The 26,320-nt window shown below is 34.2% G+C and overlaps 1 protein-coding gene across 4 annotated transcripts in view; it reads left to right on the plus strand.

Annotated features, from left to right (window-relative positions):
- SLC38A4 (solute carrier family 38 member 4) overlaps positions 1-26,320 on the plus strand; it is a 63,197-nt gene that overhangs the window by 23,561 nt on the left and 13,316 nt on the right. For 2 of the 4 annotated variants that reach the window (XM_039882213.1, XM_039882212.1), the window contains exons 2-10: positions 4,492-4,549; positions 12,105-12,335; positions 16,485-16,575; positions 17,088-17,203; positions 20,030-20,103; positions 20,554-20,646; positions 25,078-25,159; positions 25,250-25,332; positions 25,433-25,491. In XM_039882213.1, coding sequence (XP_039738147.1) covers positions 12,217-12,335; positions 16,485-16,575; positions 17,088-17,203; positions 20,030-20,103; positions 20,554-20,646; positions 25,078-25,159; positions 25,250-25,332; positions 25,433-25,491 — 717 coding nt within the window. In that variant the 5' untranslated portion in view covers positions 4,492-4,549; positions 12,105-12,216. The remainder of the gene's footprint in view (positions 1-4,491; positions 4,550-12,104; positions 12,336-16,484; positions 16,576-17,087; positions 17,204-20,029; positions 20,104-20,553; positions 20,647-25,077; positions 25,160-25,249; positions 25,333-25,432; positions 25,492-26,320) is intronic. The other 2 variants (XM_039882215.1, XM_039882214.1) reach the window with 1 other exon arrangement.

Genomic DNA, 26,320 nt, shown 5'->3' on the forward strand with positions numbered 1-26,320 from the left:
GTTTTGGATTTTTAAAAATATATTTGGAACCTCAAAAAATAGAAGTGACCTAAGGTTCTATGGATATCTGAGAGGCTCTTCTAAGGGGAATTAGAAAATTGTTAATTTTTACTTTTATGTTTATAATTAATTTAGTAGGTGGCTCTTTTGGATAATATTCAATATTATCTCCTTTTATTCCTTATTTTTTATTCTGTAAATTGAGATTAATAATTACATAATCATGAAGAGATACAGCATAGCTAAGCTTTCATCACTTTGCAAGTGAGGTAGTAACTCAACTCACCTTCAGAATAACATGGAATTTTGCTATGTCAATGATTTAGGAAGATTTCTGTAAATTTTTTGCATGAATTTTCTTCTTTTTTAATGTAATCATATTAAGAGAGATGTAAATGAAGAATTTGGAGGGTCAAAGCATGACATTAAAAAAAATCACAAATTCTATTCATCGCTCTAAGCGTGAAGCACAAAAACCAGGGGGTAAATCCTCTGTTGAAAAGAAGTAATCAAAATCTTGTTTTTAATTGCGGTTGTGCTAGTGTCTTTCATTTTTAGGAATGACTTAGTAGGTCAGACAGACATTTATCTACTATACTATAAAAAGTTGTTGGATTAATGTGTTTTTTTTTTATATTTGGAAGCACTAATATTGGCTGTAGGATGAAGACAGATATATAATCTTGGGACTTGATCTGCTTTATTAGATTTTGAGTTTACTATAAAGTCTGAAAATGATAAAATGTAACTAACTCTTCTTGGAGAATAAGGCATGATAAAAACAGTGTGATGTAGAAAAATTAAAAAGAAACAGAAGCAAGAAAAAAGGTAAGTGACCTGAAAGGAAATTGAAGCAGGAGCCGTGTGAATGCAGATACAAAGGTAGTACCAAATTATTAATTTGGTTTCTTAGTCATCACTGTTTCTACTCATCTTCTTCCAATTTGGCTAAAACCAGATTCTACTTCCAAGTATTATTTTTTTCTATGACTATAATTAGAAATTTGGGTACAGTCATGATGAGAACAAGAAGTGTTCTCCCCAGTGTCTTCCCCAGTGTCATTGCAAAATGCCATGATGGTCTGGCTAAGAGATTTTTTTTTTTTTAAATTGTTGACCAATTTTGACTTGATCCAGCTGTACTTTCTCTTCAAAGACATTGTCGAAACAAGATGATCAATAATTTTTAAATATGGACAAGAAAAATTCTACTATAATGCATAAGTATGATCTGAATCACTTAATTTATTTTGAGCCGACAATTTTGTACTTTCAATAAATAACATATTGGAATATACATTCCAGGACCTTCTCTGTACTATTTGAAAATGATGGACACAGATTGATGGAAGGGGTGCTGAAGTCCATGAGTTATCACCATATATTGTCTTTCTCCATCTCTATTTTATTGCAAGTTTCTGTTCCTCATAGAATGATCACGTAAAATGTATAGCATGTATTGTTAGCTAGTGAAAGTGATAACTAGAAACAGTAGTACAAGAAAGAGTCAAACTACTGCTGACCCTAATTCAAATTCTTTCCATCTGCCTTTCCTTCTGCCATCATTCTCGGGCAGGTAAATGTTGCCAAAGCCAAACTATCAGTCAGCCTCCTCACTGTCCTCCTTGTCCTGGCCTCCATCTTTACCCCATCATCCCACTTGCACTGCTTCTCTTCTGATTTTCTTTAGAAACTTTCAAGAGATCCTCATCACTAAAAGTCTAGATTTCCTAGATTTAATGCCTATACCATTCTATTCTTCTATTTTTGCTCCAGAAAGTCTCCAGTGCAGCCAAACTGGTTCTCTCTGTTGCCAGAATATGTTTTTAGCATTTCTGCATTTTTCATCCAGGATGCCTCTCCTTTAACTCTCTACCTATTGGAATTTCACCTGGACTTTAATGCCCTCCTCAAGGTCCATGGGCTCCCTGAAGCCTCCTTGGGTGGCCTCAACCCCTGGGGACTCTTCTGTAGTCTTGGAGCATATTGTGCAATTCTAACATTAATTGTGTTACAGTCTGAGAAGCCAGGTATCCCTTTACTGGACATATCTTACCCCCTGCAACTCCCCTATACCTCTCTCCAGACCAAGTCTCACATACCTGTTCTTGGTGCCCCTTTATGAATTCCCTATGTGAAAGATCAGTTGAAGTGTTTATCTCATTGCTCAGAATTGCTTCATTATTCCCTACTCACATATTTTTCATTTTACTCATTTTGTAAAGTCTGTACATATTCTGGTCCATTACGTCTTTCTATGGTGATATTTGAATTAAATTGGAGCCTAACTGAATATGTTGTAAAAATCAAAAGAGTATAGATCTATTATCAAATATATATAAAATTATATCATGGTATAATTTTTAAGCAATATTCAGAACATGAAACTATAATGTTGTCTGTATTTTCCTTATGAAAGGAAAGTTACCATGAGTTTTGTCAAGACCAGACCATCCATTTCTTCATTAATTTTGGCATGTCAACTCTCTGTGGGGGTCGGGGAAGTAAAACAACAAACAATTTCCTAAACTATTTTAATTTAGCTAACTTTTGTTAAATTAGTGTTTGTATGTGTATATTTGATTTTTGAGTCATTGTTAGGAAGGTTTTGTGATAAGAATTTTGCAATTAGAGTAGGTTCAAAAGAAATATAATAGGACCCTTCATTGAAGTTTCCTATGTGTGTTTTTTATTTTAATTCAACATGGCAATTTACTATAATTATTTATTACATTTGAAGAAGAATAAAATTGTAGGGAAACCAAAACTATGAAATTTTTTTTTTTTTCATTTTTATTTTTTACACCTATAGCATCTGGTCTTACTAGGTGGTCTCCCATCCAAGTCCCAACCAGGCCCGACCTTGCTTAGCTTCAGAGATCAGATGGGATCGGGCTTATTCAGGGTGGCATGGTTATAGACTCCAAAACTATAAAATTTTAAAGAAGTAAAACTTTAGATATTTATCCATTTATCTCCATCTTATTTCATATGAAGATATCATAGTATAATATTCACATTTTGGAATACATTTATTCTTTTTCAGTTGACCCACTATCAAATGAGATTTTACTAGGATACAAGTATTTAATTTTCTAACAATTATTTCAGTTTTTTGCTTGCTTAATCTTATACTCATTTGGTAACTTTGCAAACAGAAAGAAATCTTAAATTGGAAAGATCACAATTAAATAATGGAAGTTATTTGAAAAGAAATATTCTTTAAATTTCTCTGAAACTAAAATTAGTGTATACTTGTTATCCCTTTTTTCCCCTAGACCATAATAATTTTTATCTGATAAGGGACTTAAACTAAAGGGCAACACTGAAAAATAAAGAACAAGTTAACTAAAAGGCAAATAAAAGTAAGTATATTGTATTAAAGTTAATAGACCAAATGAGCACATTTGACAAAGAAAAGAAAAATGGGACACCTCATCAATTGGACATTTTGTTTGTTTAATGTCTTGCATCAACTTAAGAATTTCTTACTCAAAGAACAATGTTTAATTGTTTCTTCTAGAAATAAGGAATTAATGCAACTGTAGTAATCTAGCATTTCTTCTGATTATCAGATTATTCATTCATGTTATAAAAATTTCTTTTCAATACATAAATTTTCAGTTTTAAAAATTAAAAATATATAAATTTCTTAATGTATAAAAATCTATTGAAAAGGCAAAGAACCCTTAATTCTGGATTGATTTTTAATGTTTTTCTCACCTCTCTTTCAGAATAAGTCTACTTGATACTTTTCGTAACAGAGTAAATTATTCGCCAACACATTTTAACTCTCTCTGATATGTGGAAAGCCAAGTAGATTTTTTTGAAAGGAGGAAAATGTCTGTTTAAATTTTTTTAAAAAACTCCAAACAGAATTCTGCTTACTCAGCACACCTCTGGAATGGTAGCAGTGGCTGACAGGGCTTATGATTTCCAACCTCATGCATGGCACCTTGAATAACTTAGTGCTATTTGGAAGTGTCTGTCATTCTACAACATTTTCTCTAAATAAGTCAATAATTCAAAAGAAAATAACTCTTATGTTGTATAATTAATATTTTTTATGCATTTCGATTATAGTATTTCATTTAACAGTCTGACTCCATAACTATATTATTGTTGTTTTACTTTGCCTTCAGTTCATAAATCTTTGAAAAATGACCATTTCAAGATTTATTAGTCAAACAACCTATAGTATCTTGATATAGAACGACACTACTCAAGGTAGAACTTTCAGTAAATGAGTATTTTGTTGTATAAAAGCCAAAATTCTAAAAGCAAATAGAAATTGGTGTAACCGGTGTTTAATCCAAATGTAAAACAGTAAACTGATTTAGCTTCTCTTTTTTTAAAGAGCTGACGCAAGTTGGACAGAGGGAGGTGTTGGGACGAGGTGGTGGTGGTGATTGGCTTGTCTCCCTCACGCCCACTGGTCTTTAAATCATTGTCTAGATGCCCAAAGTTTCATATAAGTCAATTCTGTTTTAGAGTTCTGCTATTCTGAACAGTTCCAGAAAGACTGAACAGTACTGGAGGAATAATTAAGGTAAAGTTCTTTTTACATGGATATATGCAGTGTTAAAATAATGTTTCCTTTCTTCTTTTTATGGTGTTGACTATTTATTACAAATTAAAATGCTTGAAAATACTACTTGGGTAATTTTTCTCATTAAAAAAAGATCAATTTACTATAATGTCAGACATTGAAATTATTTACCCAGATCCTGACTGCAGTGTTCTTTTGCAGATAATTTTAGGTTTGAGCATAAAATTAGGGCAGAGGATAATAGGAAAGGAAAACATGGCAAAACTGGCAGGCAACAAGAGTTTAGTTATTTACATCTCCTGATTAGTCACTGAATAAAGTGAAGAGTCAGCATAATTTGTCTTAGGAAAAAATATAAAGTTTTAGAAGTACATTCTCAATGTTATGACACTAAAGATTTTCTTTATCTTGAAAACAAAAACACCCACGAAAATTTAGACTAATCAAAGAAGGAACATTATATGCAACAGATGTGAAAGGCTGTGTTACTGTCAAATGAAAAAAAGAGTCATGTTTCGCCTTGTCTTCTTATATGACCATTTTAATGGAATATTTGTAGAGAAAATTTACTAGAAGAAACTGAGAAATTGAATAAAATGTAAGCATAGCTTTAGATCTTGAAGGACTAAAATCAAATATCTAAAACTAGAGCTATGACCAAATTTATTAATCGGACGGGGAGAATTCTCAGTGGATTTAGGTATTTTTGTATTTGGAGCATCTTACAGAGCATATGGTGATGGTTTTAATTAAATGCCCAGGTGATAACAAAAGTAAAAGTGCTTCATAACTCAGTGAAAAAATATTTGCCCTGATGATATATATTGTATTCACAGACAGTTGGCTGAAAAAAAGCTTTATTTTTGATAAACTGAAGAAATTGTCTAGAAAAGATTTCCATTTGTTTTACCAAGGCCAAGTTTTTCCAGTTATTCAGATGTATATTAAGAAAATATTTTGGGAATTTTTCTGCAAGTCTTTATATTTATACTCTTAGGAAGTATATCAGTAACATTTAAATACTGAGACATATAGTTTTGAGGGCTAAACTCTAGAGTTTTATTTAACCATGTTATACAGTATGCTTTATGGATTATTGAAGCTATTATTTGAAATATATGAGTTACTTTAAAGAAAGTGAAATTATTTATTTTCTGGGAAAAATAGTACCCTAGGGGTGGTTTACTATTGGTTATATAGAATGCAGACATTTTGGAATTTACTATATCCACATTTCATTATAGATTATTAAATATCATGTATTAACATGTATAGCATAAAGAGTTCACTATGTGAATATCATCTATGCTACATATCCCTGTACATTTGTGGAAACTAACTACTGTTTGGAGAAATAAGAAATAAATTTTGTGCAAGAATTTAAGATGTTTCTTAATGTTTAAGATGACTAGAGAATCTATGTCACCTAAAAGCAGAGCTAGAAAGTTTGTAAGCAAGACAACATATTCAGATTTTATGAATAGCCCTTTATATCTCAAGTGGTTGCTTTAATTCTTATATTAGCAAGCATGTAATATTCTTAGCAAAAGGAAAAGACCTCAGCATAGGGTTATTTATTTTAACTTTTCTGGTTCTCCCTAGATATTATTTCTAAGCTGTGTCTAAGCAGAGGAAAGGAATAAAAATGCTAACACATTAGCACCAGCAATAGGGAGTCATCAAGTAAATACCGTTCTGCTGTTATTGGCAGTTTCTTTTTTAGGATGTACCTCAGACTGTATGTAGTGATTGCTTTTTAATAAGTTAATTTCTGTGAAAAAATCATGCCAGAGACTAACAAGCCATCTGACTATCAATGTGTGACTAAAATGGCAGTGTTGGGGAAATTGTTTAAGAGAATTTAACATAAAAGTAATATTAGATCGTTTTTACTGTCAAAGTTATGTTCATATATCTCAGATACATGTTGGATGTAGATTTAAATCAGATCTTTGGATCCAAGGTAATTTAGCTTTTAGAAGTTTCATGACCAACTATATCCAGCTTGCTCAACAAAAGGGTAAATGACATATGAGCCTCTCTGCTACCTAAATCTAGTTTTCAGAGTAAATTGGTCACAACTGGGTTGGTATGAAAGACAAAATAGGTAGGGATGGTGGGAAATGCTCTGAAAATGTTAGCTCCCTTTTTACTTTTACTTATCAGGTAAAATAAATGTTTGCAGTAACTAGGGAAGGTCATAACTTTTGCCTTTTGACTCAAGGACAGTTTTGCTTTCCAGATTTGATGTCTTTCTTTGAAGTTAGACAACATAAGTAAAAATTTGAGAGATCTGCTTTTTTGAGAATTTCTTATCCTGTTTCTTAGGTACCTATTTAAACAAGACATTATAAGGTTTAATAACAAGAATTTGGATATAAAGAATCAGTAGTTAGGATATTTAGATATCTCTTAATAAATGTGATAAAACAGTCTTCTAATGGTGATAGTATTCTAAATATTTTTATTTCAAGTTTTAATTTTGCATCTTCATGAATGGGTGAACTGAAGCAATAGTGCAGAAGACTACACACTGGAATATCTAGTCTGTTTCTGAAAAATAATTTTGTATCACAGAGAAACTTAACTTCATTGGAGAGAAAGGCTAGAGTACACACAGTTCTGTCAAATCAAATTTGATTTTTCTATTAGAATAACTTTGAGCATTTGTTGTACAACAAAGCTGTTCTTTCTTCTGGTAACCAGAGGAAAACATTTCCATTTCTCTTTGAAATTATAAAGGAATAACAAGATTTCATACTTGTTTCTGTAAAGGAGATCATATAAAGTTGCACTGGTCTTAGTAGAATATAACACCCAGCACTGTGCTAGACGTTGAGAATATGTAGAGTCTGCAAACCTGGCATCATTTCCACCTTCATGAAGCTTTCTGCCTAGTGGAAGAAATAGGTATTTATCAAATAATGACACAACTAAAAATGTAAATGCAAAGTGTGATAAATACTGGATGATCTAGTTTAGATGTGGGCCTTTCTGACCATGTGACATTTAAAGATTTTTTCCAGGTTCTTTTAGCTAATTTTGAGAGACACCTGGGTTAAGAATGTGGGAAAGAGCATTCCGGGCAGAGGGAACAGCATGTTAAAAGATTCTGAGGTGGCAATGGGGACATGAAAGAAGCCTCATATATCCAGTTGGTAAGGGACTAAAAGCAGAGGACTAAAGAGCTATGTCTGAATTAAAGTATGTAGAGCCTTACAGCATATTAGAAAATCTCACTTTATTTTAAAAAGCGATGAGAAAATCATTTTGGGGCTTTAGCAAGTGGTCATTTGGAATAACATAATGGTCATGGAAAAAGAAGTAGATGAATTTTAAATAAATTTTGAAAAAAGGATTGATAGGACTTGGTGATAGATTAGATTTGGGAAGGGGGATTCAGGATAGAGTAAAGAGAAAACAATAAGAAGTTTTAAGCAAATGAGTGGTATGACATAAATTTTGTTTCCAAAAGATCACTCTGGTGGAGTCAGGTAGGCAAGAGAGGATTCAAGGACCTCAGTTAGGATTGTTACAATTGACAATGTAAGAAATGATGGTAACTTAGGCAAGAGTAATGGTGGAAGAAATGGAAGTAGACTAATTTGAGAAATAGTTTAGTTACTTGTAAAATCAACCAGACTTTGTAAAGGACTGGATTCCAGTGGTAAGAAAGAAAAATTTATAATAGAAGACTGGTATTTCTGGTTTGTGTAGCTGGATAAAGGGTGACAACATTCTTTGGATGGGAAAGATTGAAAGAAGAGGGAACTGTCACAAGTTAGATTTTGGACACTTTTATTTTATTTTTTAAAGCAATTAATTATTTAATTATTTCATTGAAGAAATTATTTTAATTTTTTCCCCATCTACCTTCCCCTCCCTCCTGCCCTCTGACGCATTGATTTTAAACCACCTTTGAAATATACAAGTGTATGTATCAATTAGGCCATGGGACACATGGAACTAGAAACCAGAGTAGAGGCCTGGGCCAAAGATGTAACTTGAAGAGTCCTTGGTGTATAGTCTTGGAAGTAGATTGGAAAAAGGAGGACTTAGGACCTAGCCTTGAGGAATTCAAGTAATAAGACAAAATGATGTTTTTTAAAAGGAAAAAACCCACAAAATTCTGAAAAATAATAGTGGGGTCATTAACAAAAGAAGTTTTGAAGAATCCCTAGAAGCCAGAAAGCAGATAGAGCTGGAAAAATCTGTGAAATAGAAAAATCTGGGACCAGAGGGTACTCAGTAGCAGTTCAAGTCAATATATACAGAGAGGAGGCATGGGTCGTGGGAAACCAATGATCATGTATTCACCAAAGACCATTAGTGATTAACTTAACCTCCAGCTGCTTTGTTCTCCCAGGAGGTTGGAGGGTGGGACTGAAAGTTCCAACCCTCTGATCACATGGTTGATTTTCCTGGCAACCAGCTCTCATCCTTAGGAGCATTCCAAAAGTTGCTTCACTAACTTAAACTCAAGTGTGTCTGAAAGGGACTCCTTTCACCTTTATCATTATTATTTCAGGAACTGGGAACAAAAACTAAAAACTAAATATTAATTTACTGTATTACATTAGTAGCTCTACCTGGAAACCAAGGATAAAGACCAAATATATATATCTTACTTTATCACAATATCACACAGCAGTTCAAATTTGTTAATTTGGATATGACATCAAGGAAATATCTCTGAACACTGAACAGAAATAGAACAATTTAGCAATATAGATTAAAAGGTCTAATACTGACTAAAGCAGTTTTTGGAGTAAATACAGGGGAAGAAACAGTTTTTAAATAGAATATTTTTCTGATTAGAGGAAAGATATGTCTCTTAATTAAATGGGTTCCCCACGTGCAGAGTTAGATAAATTTTTAAAATTACTCATACCTATTTACATTCTGGAGAAGTTTCTGATAATGATAAGGAGAAAAATTCTAAAGTCCTTCAGAAGGAAAAAATAATCAAAGAAATGAGAGTCAGACTCATCAGTGGAAGCCAGAAGTCAAGAGATAAGTGTCTTCCACATTATGAAGGGAAATTATTTTGAATCTAGAATTCAAACAATCAACCAAGTTCGAGGACAAATTAAAGACATTTTCCAACATGAAACAACTCAGAACTTTCGTTTGCAAACATGGACACATTGTGCGAAAAAAAAGTTATTCAAGGTGGTATTTCAGTACAATGCAAAACAAGTTGAAGAAAGAAGATGAAATGGCATTCAAGAAACATTGGCACTGACGAGAACCAGAAGATGAAGGAGCAAAACATTCAAAAGATAAAAAAGTATGGAAAATTCACTTTTTAAGTTTGAGTAATATAGGATCATATTTCATTTATTATAGTCAAATCTACCACTTGGCTCTTCGGGACATATTATTTACACAGTTATAATGTTGTAAGTCCTGATTACTCATTTTCAGTGATTAGTAAACAACCTGTAGAAAATGATGAGATTTGTTTTACAGAATAGTATGAAAATAATGTAAATCTCAACATTGTAAAAGTATTTCATTAACTAAAACAATTAGTGTGTGAGAAAGGAGAGAAAAAGGTATGCTAATTTTTTATCTTCCATAGGTACCTGTTGAGTTGATAAACCAAAGTCAGAGAAGTTTTAGTGAGTAATTTAAATTTAGAATGATTAACTTTAAATGAAGAACTTAAAACATAAACTGTCATTAGTGGTTGCTGCTGGGAAGTGAAATTGGTCTCTGTGATGGGTGAGAGAACCTTTTGTAGTTATTTAACACAAGTTTCTATTTTTCCTTTTAACCATGTCTTATGCATGTCTTAATTCTATTCTCTCTTGTGACTTTCAAGATTTTTCTTTTTATCTTTTATGTTTTATACTTACACTACTTCATATTAATGGATATATTCATTTTTCCCCTCCTGCTTGAAGTACTGTCTGCTTTTTTTAAATCCTGAGAACTATTATCTTTTTCAGTTCAGAGCAATTCTCTGCCATGATGGCCTTCTATTTTGTCTCTCCCTAGTCTCACAATTCTCTCATATTAGAATAACTATTGGAATATGTTTTAACTTCTTATTCTTATTCTCCCCCAATGTATTTTAACTTTATATTTTTCTTTCTTTATTTCTTTTTGATGTAATTTGAGTGATTTCCACAGATCTATCTTCCAGTTTCATTACTCTCCCTTCAGCTAAGTTTTCTTTATTCCAATTACTGCGATTTTTGTTTTGTTTTGTTTTGTTTTTTGTTTGTTTGTGTATTTTTTATAGTTCCTTTTTGGCTCTTCTTCAAACCAGCCTGATCTTTTATAATGTCCTTATTCCATGGTTGCTATTCATCATTTTGAATTTTTTTATTACTTTTTATTTATTAATTTTAAAGTCTCTTTTAAATTGATTTGCTATTTGTAGTTACTCATGTATGAATCATTTCTCATGCCTATCGACATTCATCCTGATGAGTTCCTATATGTTTTTTGTAACTTTTCGAATTTAGAGTGAGAACTCATCTGAAGTGTGAGTTGCCTTCCACAGATGTGATGCTGTACCCCTGAATTGTGTAAGCATTCCCAGGTGGAATTTTTTTCCCCCCATATTTTTCAGGAGATTTACAAATTTCATGAACTCTGAAACAATTTTTATATTAGTTTCCCTGATCAGCATTTTTTGTACCAAATGAGTAGTGCACATTTCAGAACCACACCTTCCAAGAGTGATCGTATTTCTCCCAATATAATGGTTCATCAAGAATTGAATGATTTAATAGTAAAAATTTCAGAAGAAATTTTATCAACAACATTTATTGCACTTTTTTTTTCACACAATGCCAGTCCACCCCTTTTCACTTTACAGTTGAGAAAAATGAGGTCCAAAGAATTTAAATAAGTTGTGCTGAGATCCAATGAATTAAAGGTGAGCAGAACCTAAAACCTGGATCTCTTCGTTGTTAAAATGCATTATAATTTTGTGTAGATGGTGATTGATGCTGATTCAAAGATAAATCTGTACTTCCTATTGTTACTATTCTTAACTTTGGCTTCCTGATGCAAGTGCCTGTAAAGTGACTCCCTACTCCTGGTCATATCCTGTGTTGCATGTTATCAAGCATTTTGGTGGTGTTAATTCTTTCATGTATAATTAGCAAATGAAAATGGTCATCTTCATATGTTACTGCTAGTAGAGATCTGCATTGGTGGATCTTCCTTTGTCAACAATTTATTTTTCTCTTCCTTTCTCTTAAGTCATGCAAACTGCTTACAAATAACTAAAGCTTCTTGAAGATTGCTGCTTTGTCTTAAGAGTTATTCCCGCCACCAGGGTGAACCTGCCTCTGTTCATATACATGGGCACTCCATAAACATTTGCTGATTTGGCAATTTATTAATAATTTTTTTCTCTTCCATTTTCCCTCTTTGTGTTGGGTAAAGGAAAGTTTGTGGGCATATTTATGTAAAGTTTTCAGGAGTATACTTACTTTCCAGGTCTTTACAGAGAGCATACACAAAATAGGTGATGCATATTCATTTATTTCATTTAAAGAAAATTACAATGATTTGTTTTGTGTTCTATTTGCAGAACAGAGAGTACTGGACACCAACACAAAGTGGAAGAACCTTAAGCTGAAGGTACAGTATATTGTTTACACTGAAGGAGCTCGTGTGTGGACAAGAAAGTGCTGACAGCTGAAATGGATCCTGTGGAACTGAGAAATGTCAACATCGAACCTGATGATGAGAGCAGCAGTGGAGAAAGTGCTCAAGATAGCTACACCAGCATGGAAAATTTAGAAAAGGCAGCAATGAGCAGGTACGAAGTTTAAAATGAACAGGTTCTATGGAAAAATAAGAAAGGAAAACAAGATTCTTGTCAGGAAGAATTAGATTTATTTCCTATTTGAGAGACAACAATGATATTGATGTTAACACATCAACTACCTGATCCTGAAGTACATATTATTATAGCATTTATATGTCAATCCTTTGGCGACTAGTTTAGAATTGAAGTTACAATGTTCCCATCCCCACTAATAATATATAATAATTTAAATTATATTAGCCTATCACTTTTCTTATCTTTTGGACCATTCTCTTTTACATTCCTCTTCTTTGACTATCCTCTCAATGTTGCTACATCTCCAGAGTTCTGTAGGGATAGTTTTCTAAATGCGTCTGATTCGCAAGCTCATTCATAACTGTGATGGTTTCATCCACTAAAGGTGTCTTCAGCTTGTTAGACTTCTCCACTGAACTCCAAATCATTTATATCCACTGTCTACAATACATCTCTACTGGATGACTCATGTTTGAATTGCCTCATTTATAACTAGATATAGTCAAACTTGTAATGCTAATATAGAACTTTTACAATTCCCTTCAAACCCGGCTCTTCTTCCAGTAATCCCCATCTGGTCAAAAGTCATTATCGTTCTGTAACTCAACCAAAAGAACCTAGTTGTCAACTTTGGCTCATTCCCTCCCCCAAATAGCACATTCAATATTTGACTATATCTAATTGGTTCTACCTCATTAATGCTTCAAATGCACCCTCTTCTCTGTATCCATTGTATTGTGATCTTACTTTAGGCTTTCATCCTCTCTCACCTGTCCATTAGAACAGCCCTAATTTGTCCCCCTGTCATACATTTTGTTCAACAACTCTACCTCCTTAAAAAGTAATCTTTTACAATTGCAAACTGACTCATGTGTCATCCCTGGATAAAGCCTTTCAGTGACTCCCCATTAACTATAAGATAAAGATGAAACTATACATTGCTTGGCATGGAAGGACCTTCATGATCTGTCCCTGACCTAGCTCTCCTGTCTTGGCTCTTGCCAGCTCTCTGTTGTACCCTATTCTCTAGCCTTGTTGAGCCACTCACAGCTCCCTGTGCCTTTATGCATTCTGCTCTGCCTGCCTGGAATGCCTTCTTGGTGTCACACAACCACCTTCCCTTTATTCTCTATCGACTCTACTCATCTTTATCTCAATATCAGGTCTCTTATGAAGACTTTTTCCAGATAGAAGCGGCCACCCTCTCCTTTGTGCACTCTTTTTCTCTATCCAGATATGCACAATGCCACTACCACAAGTTAATGGCTTCTGTGGCTCCAGCACATATCACACTGCCTAGTATGTAGTAGGTACACGATAGTTATTTGATAAGTAAATTAATTTCTTAAAAAAGGTTATATATTACAAATTATGCATGACTTAAGACACTCAGAAGGTTACACGTGAAACTAATATAATATTATATGTCAACGGTAATTGGAAAATAAATAATTATTTTTAAAAAGATACTTAGAAGGGACTTTTTGACCAAATCAAAGCCTGAAGTAGAAACTATTATCCTCAGACAAGGATGTCTCATTTCAATTACAATATCCAGAAAAGGCCATCAGGAGGAAGCACTGTTCTTCCTTTAAGGAGTCAGTGCAGTAAATTTTAGGGTTGTTGGATTAGAGAAGCCCTGGAGATGTAAATTATAGCACTTTCTAGCAGGAAAAAGAGTGTGATAAAACATGGGGCTTTGGAATCTGCATAGTAATTGCCTAACTTTGGAAAAGATATTTATCTTCCTTGAGCTTCAGAGAAAAATGCAGAATGGCAATCTAGCACCTACTTTCCTGAGGATAAAATGAGTACCTAGAATATAGATGATACTCAGTAAGCTTTCGTTATTCCTCCTCTATTTCATCTCTCAGTATATTGATCCAAATCTGAGGGCTCTTTTGTTTCTGAGAAGGATGCATATAGATATGAGCTCTGCAGAGGTGGCCAAGCTGACGAGGACACCATCCTAAGAACAGTCCTTACAGAGCCATTCCATTTGTTCCTCCAAAAGCCATAATGGGAAGAACAAGAATGCTTTTGTTACACTTCATACAACATGTTCTGGACAGCTCACAGGGATTTACTTTGTAACTCCTTCCTCAAACACAAGTCATCATTTCGCAATTTTATAATTATTTTTAAAAGATGGGTTTTGTTTCTGTTTTGGTTTGGATTGATCCCTTAAATGTAAATTTTTGAGAAATTCAATGTAATGCATCTATTTGAAATCATTGTACTTGTGTTTTCAATATATGTTGGGTTTGGTATCAAAACATTTAAGACAGTGGGCACATTTTTCATATTTTTTATCCAGTCTTGGCATGTTTTATGACTACAGCTCATCCCATGCCCAAATAAGAACATGCAAATGCCTCATAAAAGAAAATCTAATTACTTTCACATTCTAAATTTTAAAAACTACTCATGGACTAAAGGATTCTAGTTTATTGCTTAAGGTTAAAAAAATTAGAATGTTGGATATTCCAGAGTTCAAATCCAGAAGACACTTTTGTTTTTATAATCCTTATGCTCATTTCATCTTATTGTCTCAGATTCCAATTATGAATATTATATACCAGTCTTTATATAGCAAGTATATTAACTATAGACTATTTAAATACTGCACAAAAAGGGGGTGGGTGCAGAGATGGAAGAAGGCAGCATCGGAAAGCATGAGAAATAAGAAGAGAATGCCAGGAAAAGTTTCTAACTTGTATGTGCACCGTAAGGTTCTAGAAAACCCACTCTTTGGGTTCTAGAAAAGCACATAAAACTTTGTGATTTTGTCTTCTAGTTCTATCTACGCCTAACATTGTTCTCTATTCTCAAAAAGTAAACTTGTTACTTTTCTTCCTCACAAAATTATTTTCATGATTAGTTCCTATTATTAAAGATAATTTGTACAGATCTCTTATAGTTATTTTGTACTTTTTAAAAAATTTCTAAGGGTTATTTGAATAAAACACTCTCCAATTACTTAATCTTACTATCTTGTGCAAGAAATGCCCCCAAATTGCCATCTATCTGATTATAAAGCACTTTTAAGAAGCATTCATAGTTGAGCATTTCATATGACAGAAAAAAAGCCTGTGTGATATTTTATAGTGTCAAAATACAATGGTGGCAGCTGGACTCATTAGTCAAGCCTTCTGGAAATGTGGCTAGTACTAGATTCATATCCTCAAAACCCCTGACATGCAACTGCAGGAGCTGACCAGTATAGTTAAGGGGTGCGCAGCTTCCAGCCTGAGTTCACATAGACCACAGTCACAACGTTCCATTCATGAATAGTGACATTTTAAAGTCCTGCTTCCCTCTCAACTCTTCTACTAATTCATTGGCTTTTTAAATGTTTTTCTAGCTTTGTCTATTGTCTAATAACCCAAGCACATTTTCAGAGTAATTAAATACACGCACATGAAAATAACCAAACACAACACAGAGCTACCATTCAACCACTTCCCAGCAAGGGCTATGTGAATAAATTGGTGGAGCAGAAAAGTACCAGTTATAGGGCCCTGCCTGGGACTGCGTGGCACCATGGAAGACCCTAGACTTGCAGTCTGGTGCTGTGGGCATGCTTCTTCACTTATCTTAGTCACAGTTGCCTCATCTCTAGAGCAGGGGTGTGAAAGACCCTCTCATTGGGATATTTGAGCATCAAATGAAATGAAGATCACAGTGCCTAGGCATTTATAAATATTTATTGAATTAATAAAATCATCTGATTATGATGTGATAGTAGTTGAGAAACCTCAGTCATGACTCTGTAGCCTTCCTTTGGAAAGTCTCTAAATGGGAACAAAATTAGCTCTAATTATTTTCTTTCTTGCATAGTTAATGTGGAGAGGAGAAATGTGTCTTTAAAAAGTTTCAATTAAAAACAGTATTTTCTTCTTTTACAACTTCCTCTCTCCCTCCCAAAGTGTGTTCATAACTGGAGCTCAGTCTTTGGTCTGGAAGGAACACTAGCATGAAGGAGGAAAAGGAAAGAAAAGTTTTAGCTATCTTATTTTTCCTCCCCTTATTCAGTCACTTAGATCACCTGAAACCTAAATATAATTCAGAGCATTTACTTACATGTTCTTACTTTCTTATTTTCCCTTTTGTATGCGTGTTCAGTCAATTTGCTGATGAAGATGCTGAAAGTCAGAAATTCCTGACAAATGGATTTTTGGGGAAAAAGAAGCTGGCAGATTATGACGATGAACATGTAAGTGAACCTCTGCTTTCAGGCAGTAAACAGGACTTGAGGGTGTCTGATCTACCTAGCTCTCTGTGGGAAAACAGTGTGACTGAAATTTTCCAAGCCTTGATCAGCACATTCTTTGTTTATTCAGGCCCTTACTGGAATAGGGGCTTGTTTTTCCTGTTCGCCATATGGCTGCATAAATCATTTATGAAATTTATTTGTTTTTTAAAGAAATCATTCTAACCCAAATGTAATCTGCAATCATACATGCTTTCTCTTCTTTATACTACTCAACCCGTGTTTTTTATTTTTACTGAGACCCCTGCTAAAGCCAAGCACTACATTCCATTGAAAATTACATGCTTTTATTGAAGTTGAGTCAATAAAAAGCTTTTATTCACTGTGATTTTATCTTAGTCTTCAATCTTAGACTATAATCTCCTCCAGTAAAGATAATATGAGAATAAGAATAATCCAAAAACGGTTTATCCTTTGGCAAATATTTGCTTATGATGCATTCCTTTTCCTTCAAGCATCCTGGAACCACCTCCTTTGGAATGTCTTCATTCAACCTGAGTAATGCCATCATGGGCAGTGGAATCTTGGGTCTATCCTATGCCATGGCCAACACAGGGATCATACTTTTTATGTAAGTGAATGGACATATCCACATTTGGTTCGAATCCCGCGCATGCCTGGTGTTCTTTCAATTCACAATCTAAAGTTTTATCTTTGTGAACAGGAATAGTCTGAGAAAGTATTAGCATATTCCTCTTGCTTTTTGATAAAATAGCAACCTGAGGAATAATCAGAGCAGTCTAACCATAGTACCTAATCAACCATCCCTAATCAAATGGCAGAAGCTTCATGTACTCAACCACCCAGTGATGGAGCAGCCCCACCAGACCATAGAGCCATTTTAAAAAGTAATTCATTGTTCAGTGCTTACTTAACATAACTTGGTGTTTAGTAGTCAAAAGATCTTTCCCAGAAGCAAATCTGTCTTTATGATACTCTTAGGGAAAAGACCCCATACCAAACCAGGTTTACAGAGCTCTGTATGCCCTAGTCCCATGTCACACTCCATCCCCTGTGTCCCTGGGCACCAGATATACTGGGCACACTGGCTTCTCTCCATCCCATGATGGTGCCATGTTTCCTCTCACCACAGGGCCTTTGCACATGACCTTGGAATCCTTTTCCCTTTCCATCTAGTTAACTCCTTATATCTCAGCTCAGCCTCACCTCTGTGCTGCCTTCCCTGTGACCTCCATGACTGGGACAAACCACTTTATTATACTCTCACCAGTTTTAATATTTCAGTATAATTGTCTGATTCATTTGATTAATATCTATCTCCCTTGCTACACTAAAATCTCCAGAGAGTTGAGCCCATGCTTGTTTTTATTCACCACATGTCTGTCCCTAAGACCAAGTACATTGCTTGGCACAGGGAATATTTGCAGAATGGCACAAGTTTATTCTTAAACCTATCCACTTTAATCAAACATGGTCAAATGCTCCCTAAGGGTAGTAATGTCACATAGCCGAACTAGAGGATGGATACTGCATTGTTTGTGACAGACAGCCACAGATGTTTGTGAGCATTATGTACTGCCTGGTATTTTCCAAGACACAGTTGGCAGCACTGGAATTCTTCACAGGAATAAAGTCTAATGTTAGTCAGGCATCAGCGTGAATGCAGATCATAATCTCTAATGCAATGCTAGAGCATTAAATAACTGTCTAAGAATGCAACATTTATATTACAAATATATGCTATTTATGTTCTGAACATCACTAATGATTAGATAATCACACAAATATTTGAGGGCTAAGGATCAGGCAGGACTATAAATGTTTACATCGTGTTAGTGCTTTCATTGAAATGTTTTAGTTACGATGTTTTTTAGCTGAGTGGATGTCTACATCAACTTTACTTTTATAAACCATATTTGAAATAAACTAGTTTTTAATCCTCTTAATCTTAATGGCTAAAGATATTCATATGTATAGTTGTATACTTTTGTAATGTACACTATCTCTAAGTCAAAAAGACTATCTTCTTATTATACACATATTATTAAAATAATTAGGAAATTAGCATAGATCATTGATGAATAGAAAAAAGAAACTTCCCCAAGTCCTAGAGCCACAGATCATTCTCATGGGAGGAGAATATTTTACTTTTAAAATCAAGGTCCTCATTTCAGTCTTGCAAACATGTAGCAAATTAATTTGGCCAGAGCAACTAAATTACTAGACAGTGTGATTGTGTTTTTTGTGTCTAAGCAGCATAGATTGGATTCAGCCCTCTTCCTTAATTCACAGCAAGTGACACACGATTTCATTGGTATTACTCTTAGTATTTTCTGCCAAAGCAAGCCTGTATTTAGAATACAGGAAATGATCATTATTTTTTTCAGGGAACAAAAATATGTAATCTGAATTACATAATTCTTTAAAAACAGGTAAGTTATTAAGACATATGGAAAAATACATAAACAAGTCATTGATTAGGCAGTTCTGGCAAACATTTTATAGAAAATAAGAGCACAGTATAGTTAGAGTAGCTATAAAATTAATAACTCATGGTGCAAATGTACATTTGCAACCCTGAGTTCAGCAGGAATTACCAAAGAATATGATTAATTGTAGGGAAAATGTTTAGTGTGCTCTCATCATGTAAAATAGAGAAAGAATACGATTTAAAAGAAAAAATTCAGGTAAAGTTTAGTATTATTCCTTAATTTATTATATAGATACTTTTATCTACACTTATTTTTGCTCTTTAATTCTTGATTCTGGAGAAACAGTGATCACTATCTACATAAAGAAATCATACATGCACGTGAGTCTGTTGAGGGTCCTGAACCAGAAATGATTTTTTTGAATACACAAAAGGAATTTTCCTGCACCCTATTCTTACCTTTCTCTGTTTCTCTATTACACAGGCAATTGCCTGATCCTCTAGTTCACAAAGTGTCTTGTCGCCCAATGGGCCAGATCAGTTCAAACATTGCACACATTTTCTTTTCTATTTCAGATTTTAGATTAAGGTTTAGTCATACTATTGAATAGCCCTTCAATTATAAATGTTGTTGCAAATATCAAGCAAATATGATGTACACGGATCCGTGTACTGAGGAAGTAGATATAGTATTTGCTAATTTTGCTATACATTTAGCATCCAAGTTATGAACCAGATTTTATTCCTGGATAACACTGGGGGGGAAAAAAGATATGTTACGGACTTCAAGTAGTACGTTTTGGTACATAAAAAATAGCAAATTCCAATTCTGTGACATTAAAAAGTGCGTGTAGAATTCTTAAAAGAATTTCTCAGCTTCCCAAAACTCCAAATACTTTTGTTAAGTTAATGATTGAAAAGACCAATGTGATCATTTATAATATCTAATGTTATTATGTCTTATTTATTATAGACACTTTATTTTCTTCTCTATTCCCTTAACAGAATCATGCTGCTTGCTGTGGCAATATTATCACTCTATTCAGTTCACCTCTTATTAAAGACTTCTAAGGAAGGAGGTATGTTAAGTCCAAAATGTTCTATTTTGATTCTCATTAAAGGGTATTTCAGTCTATAGCTACATAACTATGCGATGATTTGGGTCAATTTCACATTTCATTTTCTTCTGACTCCAATGACACGATCTCTCAATGTTTTTAGTTATTTAGGTGACTGAGAGGAGTGAAAGTCAATTGGTTCAGGTTGAAGCCAAATAGAGAAAGAGATTTTTTGTAGATGATGTAAATAGCAGTTTTGACTTGCTGCACTGAGCTAACATGAATGAAGCTATTTCTTCTTGTCTGAAGAACATTTTAACATATTAGTTTTTGAGATTGTATCTTTTGGGTTTTATTATTTCTTTGTGGTATATTTTTACATATTTGATACTCCATTGTAGAATTATATTACAGAAATATTTTAATCATTAAAACAATTTTTTAACAAGATTATTTTATCTTTGATTGTAGGATCTTTAATTTATGAAAAATTAGGGGAAAAGGCATTTGGATGGCCTGGTAAAATCGGAGCTTTCATTTCTATTACAATGCAGAACATTGGAGGTAAGGGGATATAGCTTTCAACAGGCTATTTAAATTTTCTAAAGAATGTTTAATATATAAGAAAACTCTTATGATAATACATAAGTACTTTAAATACAGAAAAATAGCAGCTTAGCAGTTTTTAAATTAAAAAATAACAAATTTTAAATAGACTTGCTGTCCCTCTTTAATTAAAAATAGCAACATGTAAGAATGAAATACTCTATAGAACCCTACCAATTGATTTCTAAAATTAAAATATAGAATTAAACCTGTTTTGATTTCAAATGCTGTATGGCTTTAATTATTACTTTAAAACATTAAAGGATTCATGCTTACTTCTGTCACTGCCAGACAGTTGAAGTTTCATGTATATGATTAAAAGTACTTTATAAAATTGAAAATTAAGTATCTGAGGGGCACGGCCAAATTTTGGAGTCCTTGAGACACAGCCCTCACAGAGCCAGCCCACCGGAGATAGTTCCTAAAAGTTGTGGTAAGGCAAAGTCAGGCTAGGTATCAGAAGCATTATAAACCACAGATTCCTTCATTCTACAGATTCTTATAATTCCTATTGTATTATAATTTCCAGAATAGAGCTTATTTTTAATAGTGTTCCGGGTGATATGTTTGCTCATCAGCTTCACTGGTCTTATTATGTGTGTCTTTGACCCTCAGAATGCATCTAGACCTCTATGTCAGATGTCCTGCTGGCTCTGTGCTCTTGCATGGCCCAGACTATATCCACGCATAGTGGCATTTGTTTCCTCTCCTCCTACCCAATCCTCAAACCCGCTATTCTATTCTTTTGTTCTTTCTTCTCTCACTGAACAATACCAGCAGTATCTAGTTTCTTAAACCCGAAATCTGGGTACCAGCCTAAATTTTTCCCTCCCTCCCTAACCCTCAACGTCAAATCAAATACCAAGCAGCTCCTGTCTCGAATCTCTCCTCTCCTTTCTATTCTCAACACCACAGTTTAGGTGATCACTATTTCTTCTCAAACTGTTGCGGTATCCTTCTAATTGGTCTCCTGCCTTGAGTTTCCTCTACTCTCACCTCTAATTTATCCCCCAGATTAACTTTCTCAAATTCAAATCTATTCTTGCTTCTCCAGTGCATAAAATTCTTCCTCATTATTTTCTACATAAAATTTAAACTTTTTGGCCTCATACATAAGGGTCTTCATTATCTTTCCTCCGCCTACCTGTCTGATACCTTTCTTACCAACTCTTGTATGTATGTATGTATGTATGTACATATGTATGTATGTATCATCTATCTATTTATCTGTCTATCTATCTAACATCTATCTATCTGTCTATCCTCTATGTGTCCTGCATCATATCATAACAAACTATATTCAGTTCCCCTATTCTTGTAGTCCTCCTACCCTAACACACACACACTCACACATTCTCTCTCTCTCTCTCTCTCTCTCTCTCTCTCTCTCTCTCTTTCTCCTCTCCTCCTCCCCACCCCAATTCATTGCTTCTCCAGGCTTTTAGGAACTAGTTCCTCCAGGCTCCCTTATCCCTCCTTGTAGATATCTGGTCCGTTACTGTTTTATATAAGATATTTTAAAACCCTTGCATAGATAATAGACTTCTGGATTCTGATGCACCTGAATTTGAGTCTGTTTCTGTCACTATCTGTGACCTTAGGAAAATCACATTACTCCTCTGAGTCTAATTTTCTATCTATGAAAATGAGAGTAATATTCCATCCTCACAAGGTCATAGTGAGGATGAAATAAGACGAATATAGCACAGAATACGGATTCACTATGTGGTTCCTTCTTCCCTGGTTCTCAGGTTCAATATCCATATCTCTGGAGTCCTTCTAATTATTTTTTAAATGGGCATTTTTATAATTATAAGACAAATACATGCTAACTGTGAAAAACTAAAACATTACATAAATATATAAATTATAAAGAAATGTTTATATAAGTCACCCTTAGAAATAACTACTCCAGGTTTTCCTTAATGCCAAATTTAACAAATATACTGTTACTGTTAAAATCAGATCATCTTGTAATATTGATTTGTAGTTTGCTTTTTTAATGTAACAATATACCTTGAATGTATTTATATATTATTCTTTTCAGTGCCTTTCAAGTTTTCCATTGTACAAATGTACCATAATTGGTTTACTCAATCCCTTATTGATGAAGTTAGATTGTTTCCAGTTTTTCATTATTACAAACAATGATGCAATAAATAAATTTGCACAGAAATCTTGCAAAAAGGTAACTCTTTTTGATATAAAATCACTGGAGTCATTTAAGATTTCTGGGATGCCAGAAATTTCTTTAATAACCTTTATCCAACTATACCTGCTACTGATAATGGATTGTTGGTAAACAGAAAAAAAAAAATCCAGGTATATCTTAATGATTTGTATTTGTTTCTTTTCATATTTTTTATATATTAAGACTATAGTCCTGGGTAGAATTTGGCAGTAATGCCAGGATTATTTCATTCATTTTCCTGGTTTGGGGCCACAAGCAGATAAACCTACAAAATAGACTGCTTTACACTGGGCTCATATTTTCAGACTTATCAAGATTTAAAGGATCGAGTGTTTCATAGGATCACTTTATAGTTGATCTAAGTTACTTGTTTGGACAACTGAAATAATCATACATGTATTTACCCCTCAATTCAACAGGCTGAGCGGCAATAGCACCATCTGTTGCTCAAAGTATAGCTACTAATATGCTTCTAAATGATGGGATAAACTATAATGTGGTCTCTCAGTCAAGCCATACACGCAAAAAGAAGTGTGGTTTTAAGGGAGTAAGATGAAATTTTATACATCATTCCTGAAAATGCTCTCACTTTAGTTACTTCATACGATTAGTGATTATTTTGGCCTAATGGAAATCACTTGTATTTCTGCATTTAGCAACTTCACACTTAGAACGTTTAATTTTCTCAATCCCCTGAAAAATTAACATTTACCATAAATGTTTCGACACTGGAAGAATAGTGTTGACACTACCAAGACAGGTCTGGATCATTCTGAACTTTCGAAGACCAAACACATTAACAGTGGTAACATCACTGAACGTCAGCAATTAATAGCTCTCTAAAATTGAATGATACCTCACTGAGCCAGTTAATCAGAAATATGTCCTCTGTTTACACTCTGTAAGATTTAGCTTTAGTCAAGGTCTTTGTAAAGATTAACCAAATAATGTTTGCAGAAGACACATCACGTATTGTAAGAATCATTTCACTTCACAATAAGAGAAGAAACACTGGCCCCAAATCAGGAAACTTATATTTTGGATGTGGTCTGTCATTTTCAAGCTGTGTGACTTTGGACGTGTCATTTAAGCTCTCAAAATCTCCTTAGCTGTGATAATGACATACACTTGCTGTTTCATAGATGATTTCAGATGATTACATGGAGTTAACGTGCAGAACCAAACAATGTGGAGAATTATTATCACTATTATTACTTTTGTTTGAGGTTGAGGAACTATCTTTAATGTTCATTAATTTAATATTAATAGTTCAATTTGCAACTTAGGTATCTGCTTTAAATGTCTGTTAGCAAAAATTCACCAGAAGGATGAAGCATACAGTTAAAGCTATTAATGCAAAACTTGTCAGTTTATTTTTAAGTGACTCTGATGTTGCATAAATCTCTATAATTATAGGCAAAATTGTATTATGTATATGTGTATATATGTATATATACACACATTTTTTCAGGGAGAGGATTTATAGATTTCATTAAGTTGTCGGAAGAGTACATGATCACACGTATATCACTTATCAAGATGTTCAAGAAATGTTGCCACTTTGAATGATTTCTTATTTGGCCAAAGGGGAGAGGCTAGGATATAGAGGGGAAAAACGTCATTGACATAGTGGGAGAAGCTATTGCCTCTGATATTTTTTTATGAATCCAGTTTAGACAATCAGTGGTCTGAGACTTTGTGTGTCCCTCAGGGAGATTACAAAGGAATAGACTGGCACCCACCCGGGGAGAGCCAGAATGACATGTAGTACACTTACCTCTGCCCTACAGTTCTGGCCTCTCCCTTCCGGCCCACACCTTCTGTTGCCAGACCCTTCTCCATGTTATAGACACTAAAACTGGCATGCTCAGTACAGTCTATGATGACTTATAACTAATGAGGGGAAAAACTTTCAAAGTACAGCTTCACTGAAAACCTCAGAGCTGGATTTAACACAGAATCAGCATTGATACTGTTAGGAAAGTTCCATACACAAGAGCCAGAAGGCCAAATGTCTATTTTTGAAAAGAACTTGGAAGCAGTACAAAATTCACAGAGTGGCTTTCTTTTTTGTTCGGGGGATTAGATGCTCGTCTTAACTGAGAAGAATGTATGTCTCAAATGCAAGAACTTCTCCCAACTTGCCTGTGACTTCAGTGCTATTCACACTACTAAACTGTCATGTTTCTCATTTTTAGCAATGTCAAGCTACCTCTTTATCATTAAATATGAACTACCTGAAGTAATCAGAGCATTCATGGGACTTGAAGAAAATACTGGGTATGTCTTATGTTCTCTCTGAAATGTCAAGTGATTCATCCTAGCTGGTCTTTTCCAAACCCAATGTTCTGGTTCTTCTTTCTCTTCTAGAGAATGGTACCTCAATGGCAACTACCTCGTCCTATTTGTGTCTGTTGGAATCATTCTTCCACTTTCTCTTCTTAAAAATTTAGGTAAAGTCATTTTTAATTTTTATTTTTATTTCATATTCTAATAGGTTATCTGATTGTAAATGCCATATTCACCTTCCAGAATTTCTCTGCTAATTCCTAGGTTACCTTGGTTATACCAGCGGATTTTCTCTTACCTGCATGCTGTTTTTTGTCAGTGTGGTAAGTGATTTATTGACACGATTCTTGTAGCTTGGGGAGCATGAGATGTTTTTAGTGCTTGAATTAGTGTTCTCTTTTGTGCTCAAGCACTTCATTAGCATGAAATAGTTCTCATATCACAAGTAATTTTTTTTGTATTCTAGCTTGGAATGTGAAAAGGATAGTCATGCGTTTAAAAATAGTTGAGTTAGAATGTCAAGGTCATTGCTAAGAGTATGTTTTAGGCACATAAAGTATATTTGGACAGAAGGACCACTTCAAGCAGGAACATGACAATAACCCAGTATTTAGAAAGGTGGAGGTAATAAAAGGGAAGAGCCCCGAAGAGAAATGAGTAGGCAACAGAATTAGCCATATCTGCATGAATCAGCCATTTTCTCTTACACATTCTACCCATGAAGAGAGGGTGACCACAGTGGGATTAAAGAAGAAATCCCTCTCCTCACCTCCCCTCGCTCTCTGCCAAAAGGGAAAGTTTCTTATAATATCCTGGATGCCAAAATGTATATAGTATTACCCCAAAGAGATAAAGGGGAAGGAAGTTTTTAATAACCCATATTATTATTATTAGTTTAAAGAAATAAAAGATATGACTAGAACAGGAAACAATCATCTTTGTCATGGAAGAGTATGAACGAAGCTTAGGATGGATTCATGCAAAATGCTATCCTGTTGACTCTATAGGGGAGGACTACCAATCATCATTCCAACTCTTTCTTTAGTACAGAGGCTTTGTTGTCCATTGGTCTAAAAGGAATCATGGGCAGAGGCCTCTCATCTCCACCTCATAAGCCACACATATGGATTTTCATTTCCTTGTTCTTCTCAA

Source organism: Pteropus medius, unplaced genomic scaffold (assembly GCF_902729225.1).
Source record: "Pteropus medius unplaced genomic scaffold, Ma_sr-lr_union100, whole genome shotgun sequence".
Classification (NCBI taxonomy): Eukaryota; Metazoa; Chordata; class Mammalia; order Chiroptera; family Pteropodidae; genus Pteropus; species Pteropus medius.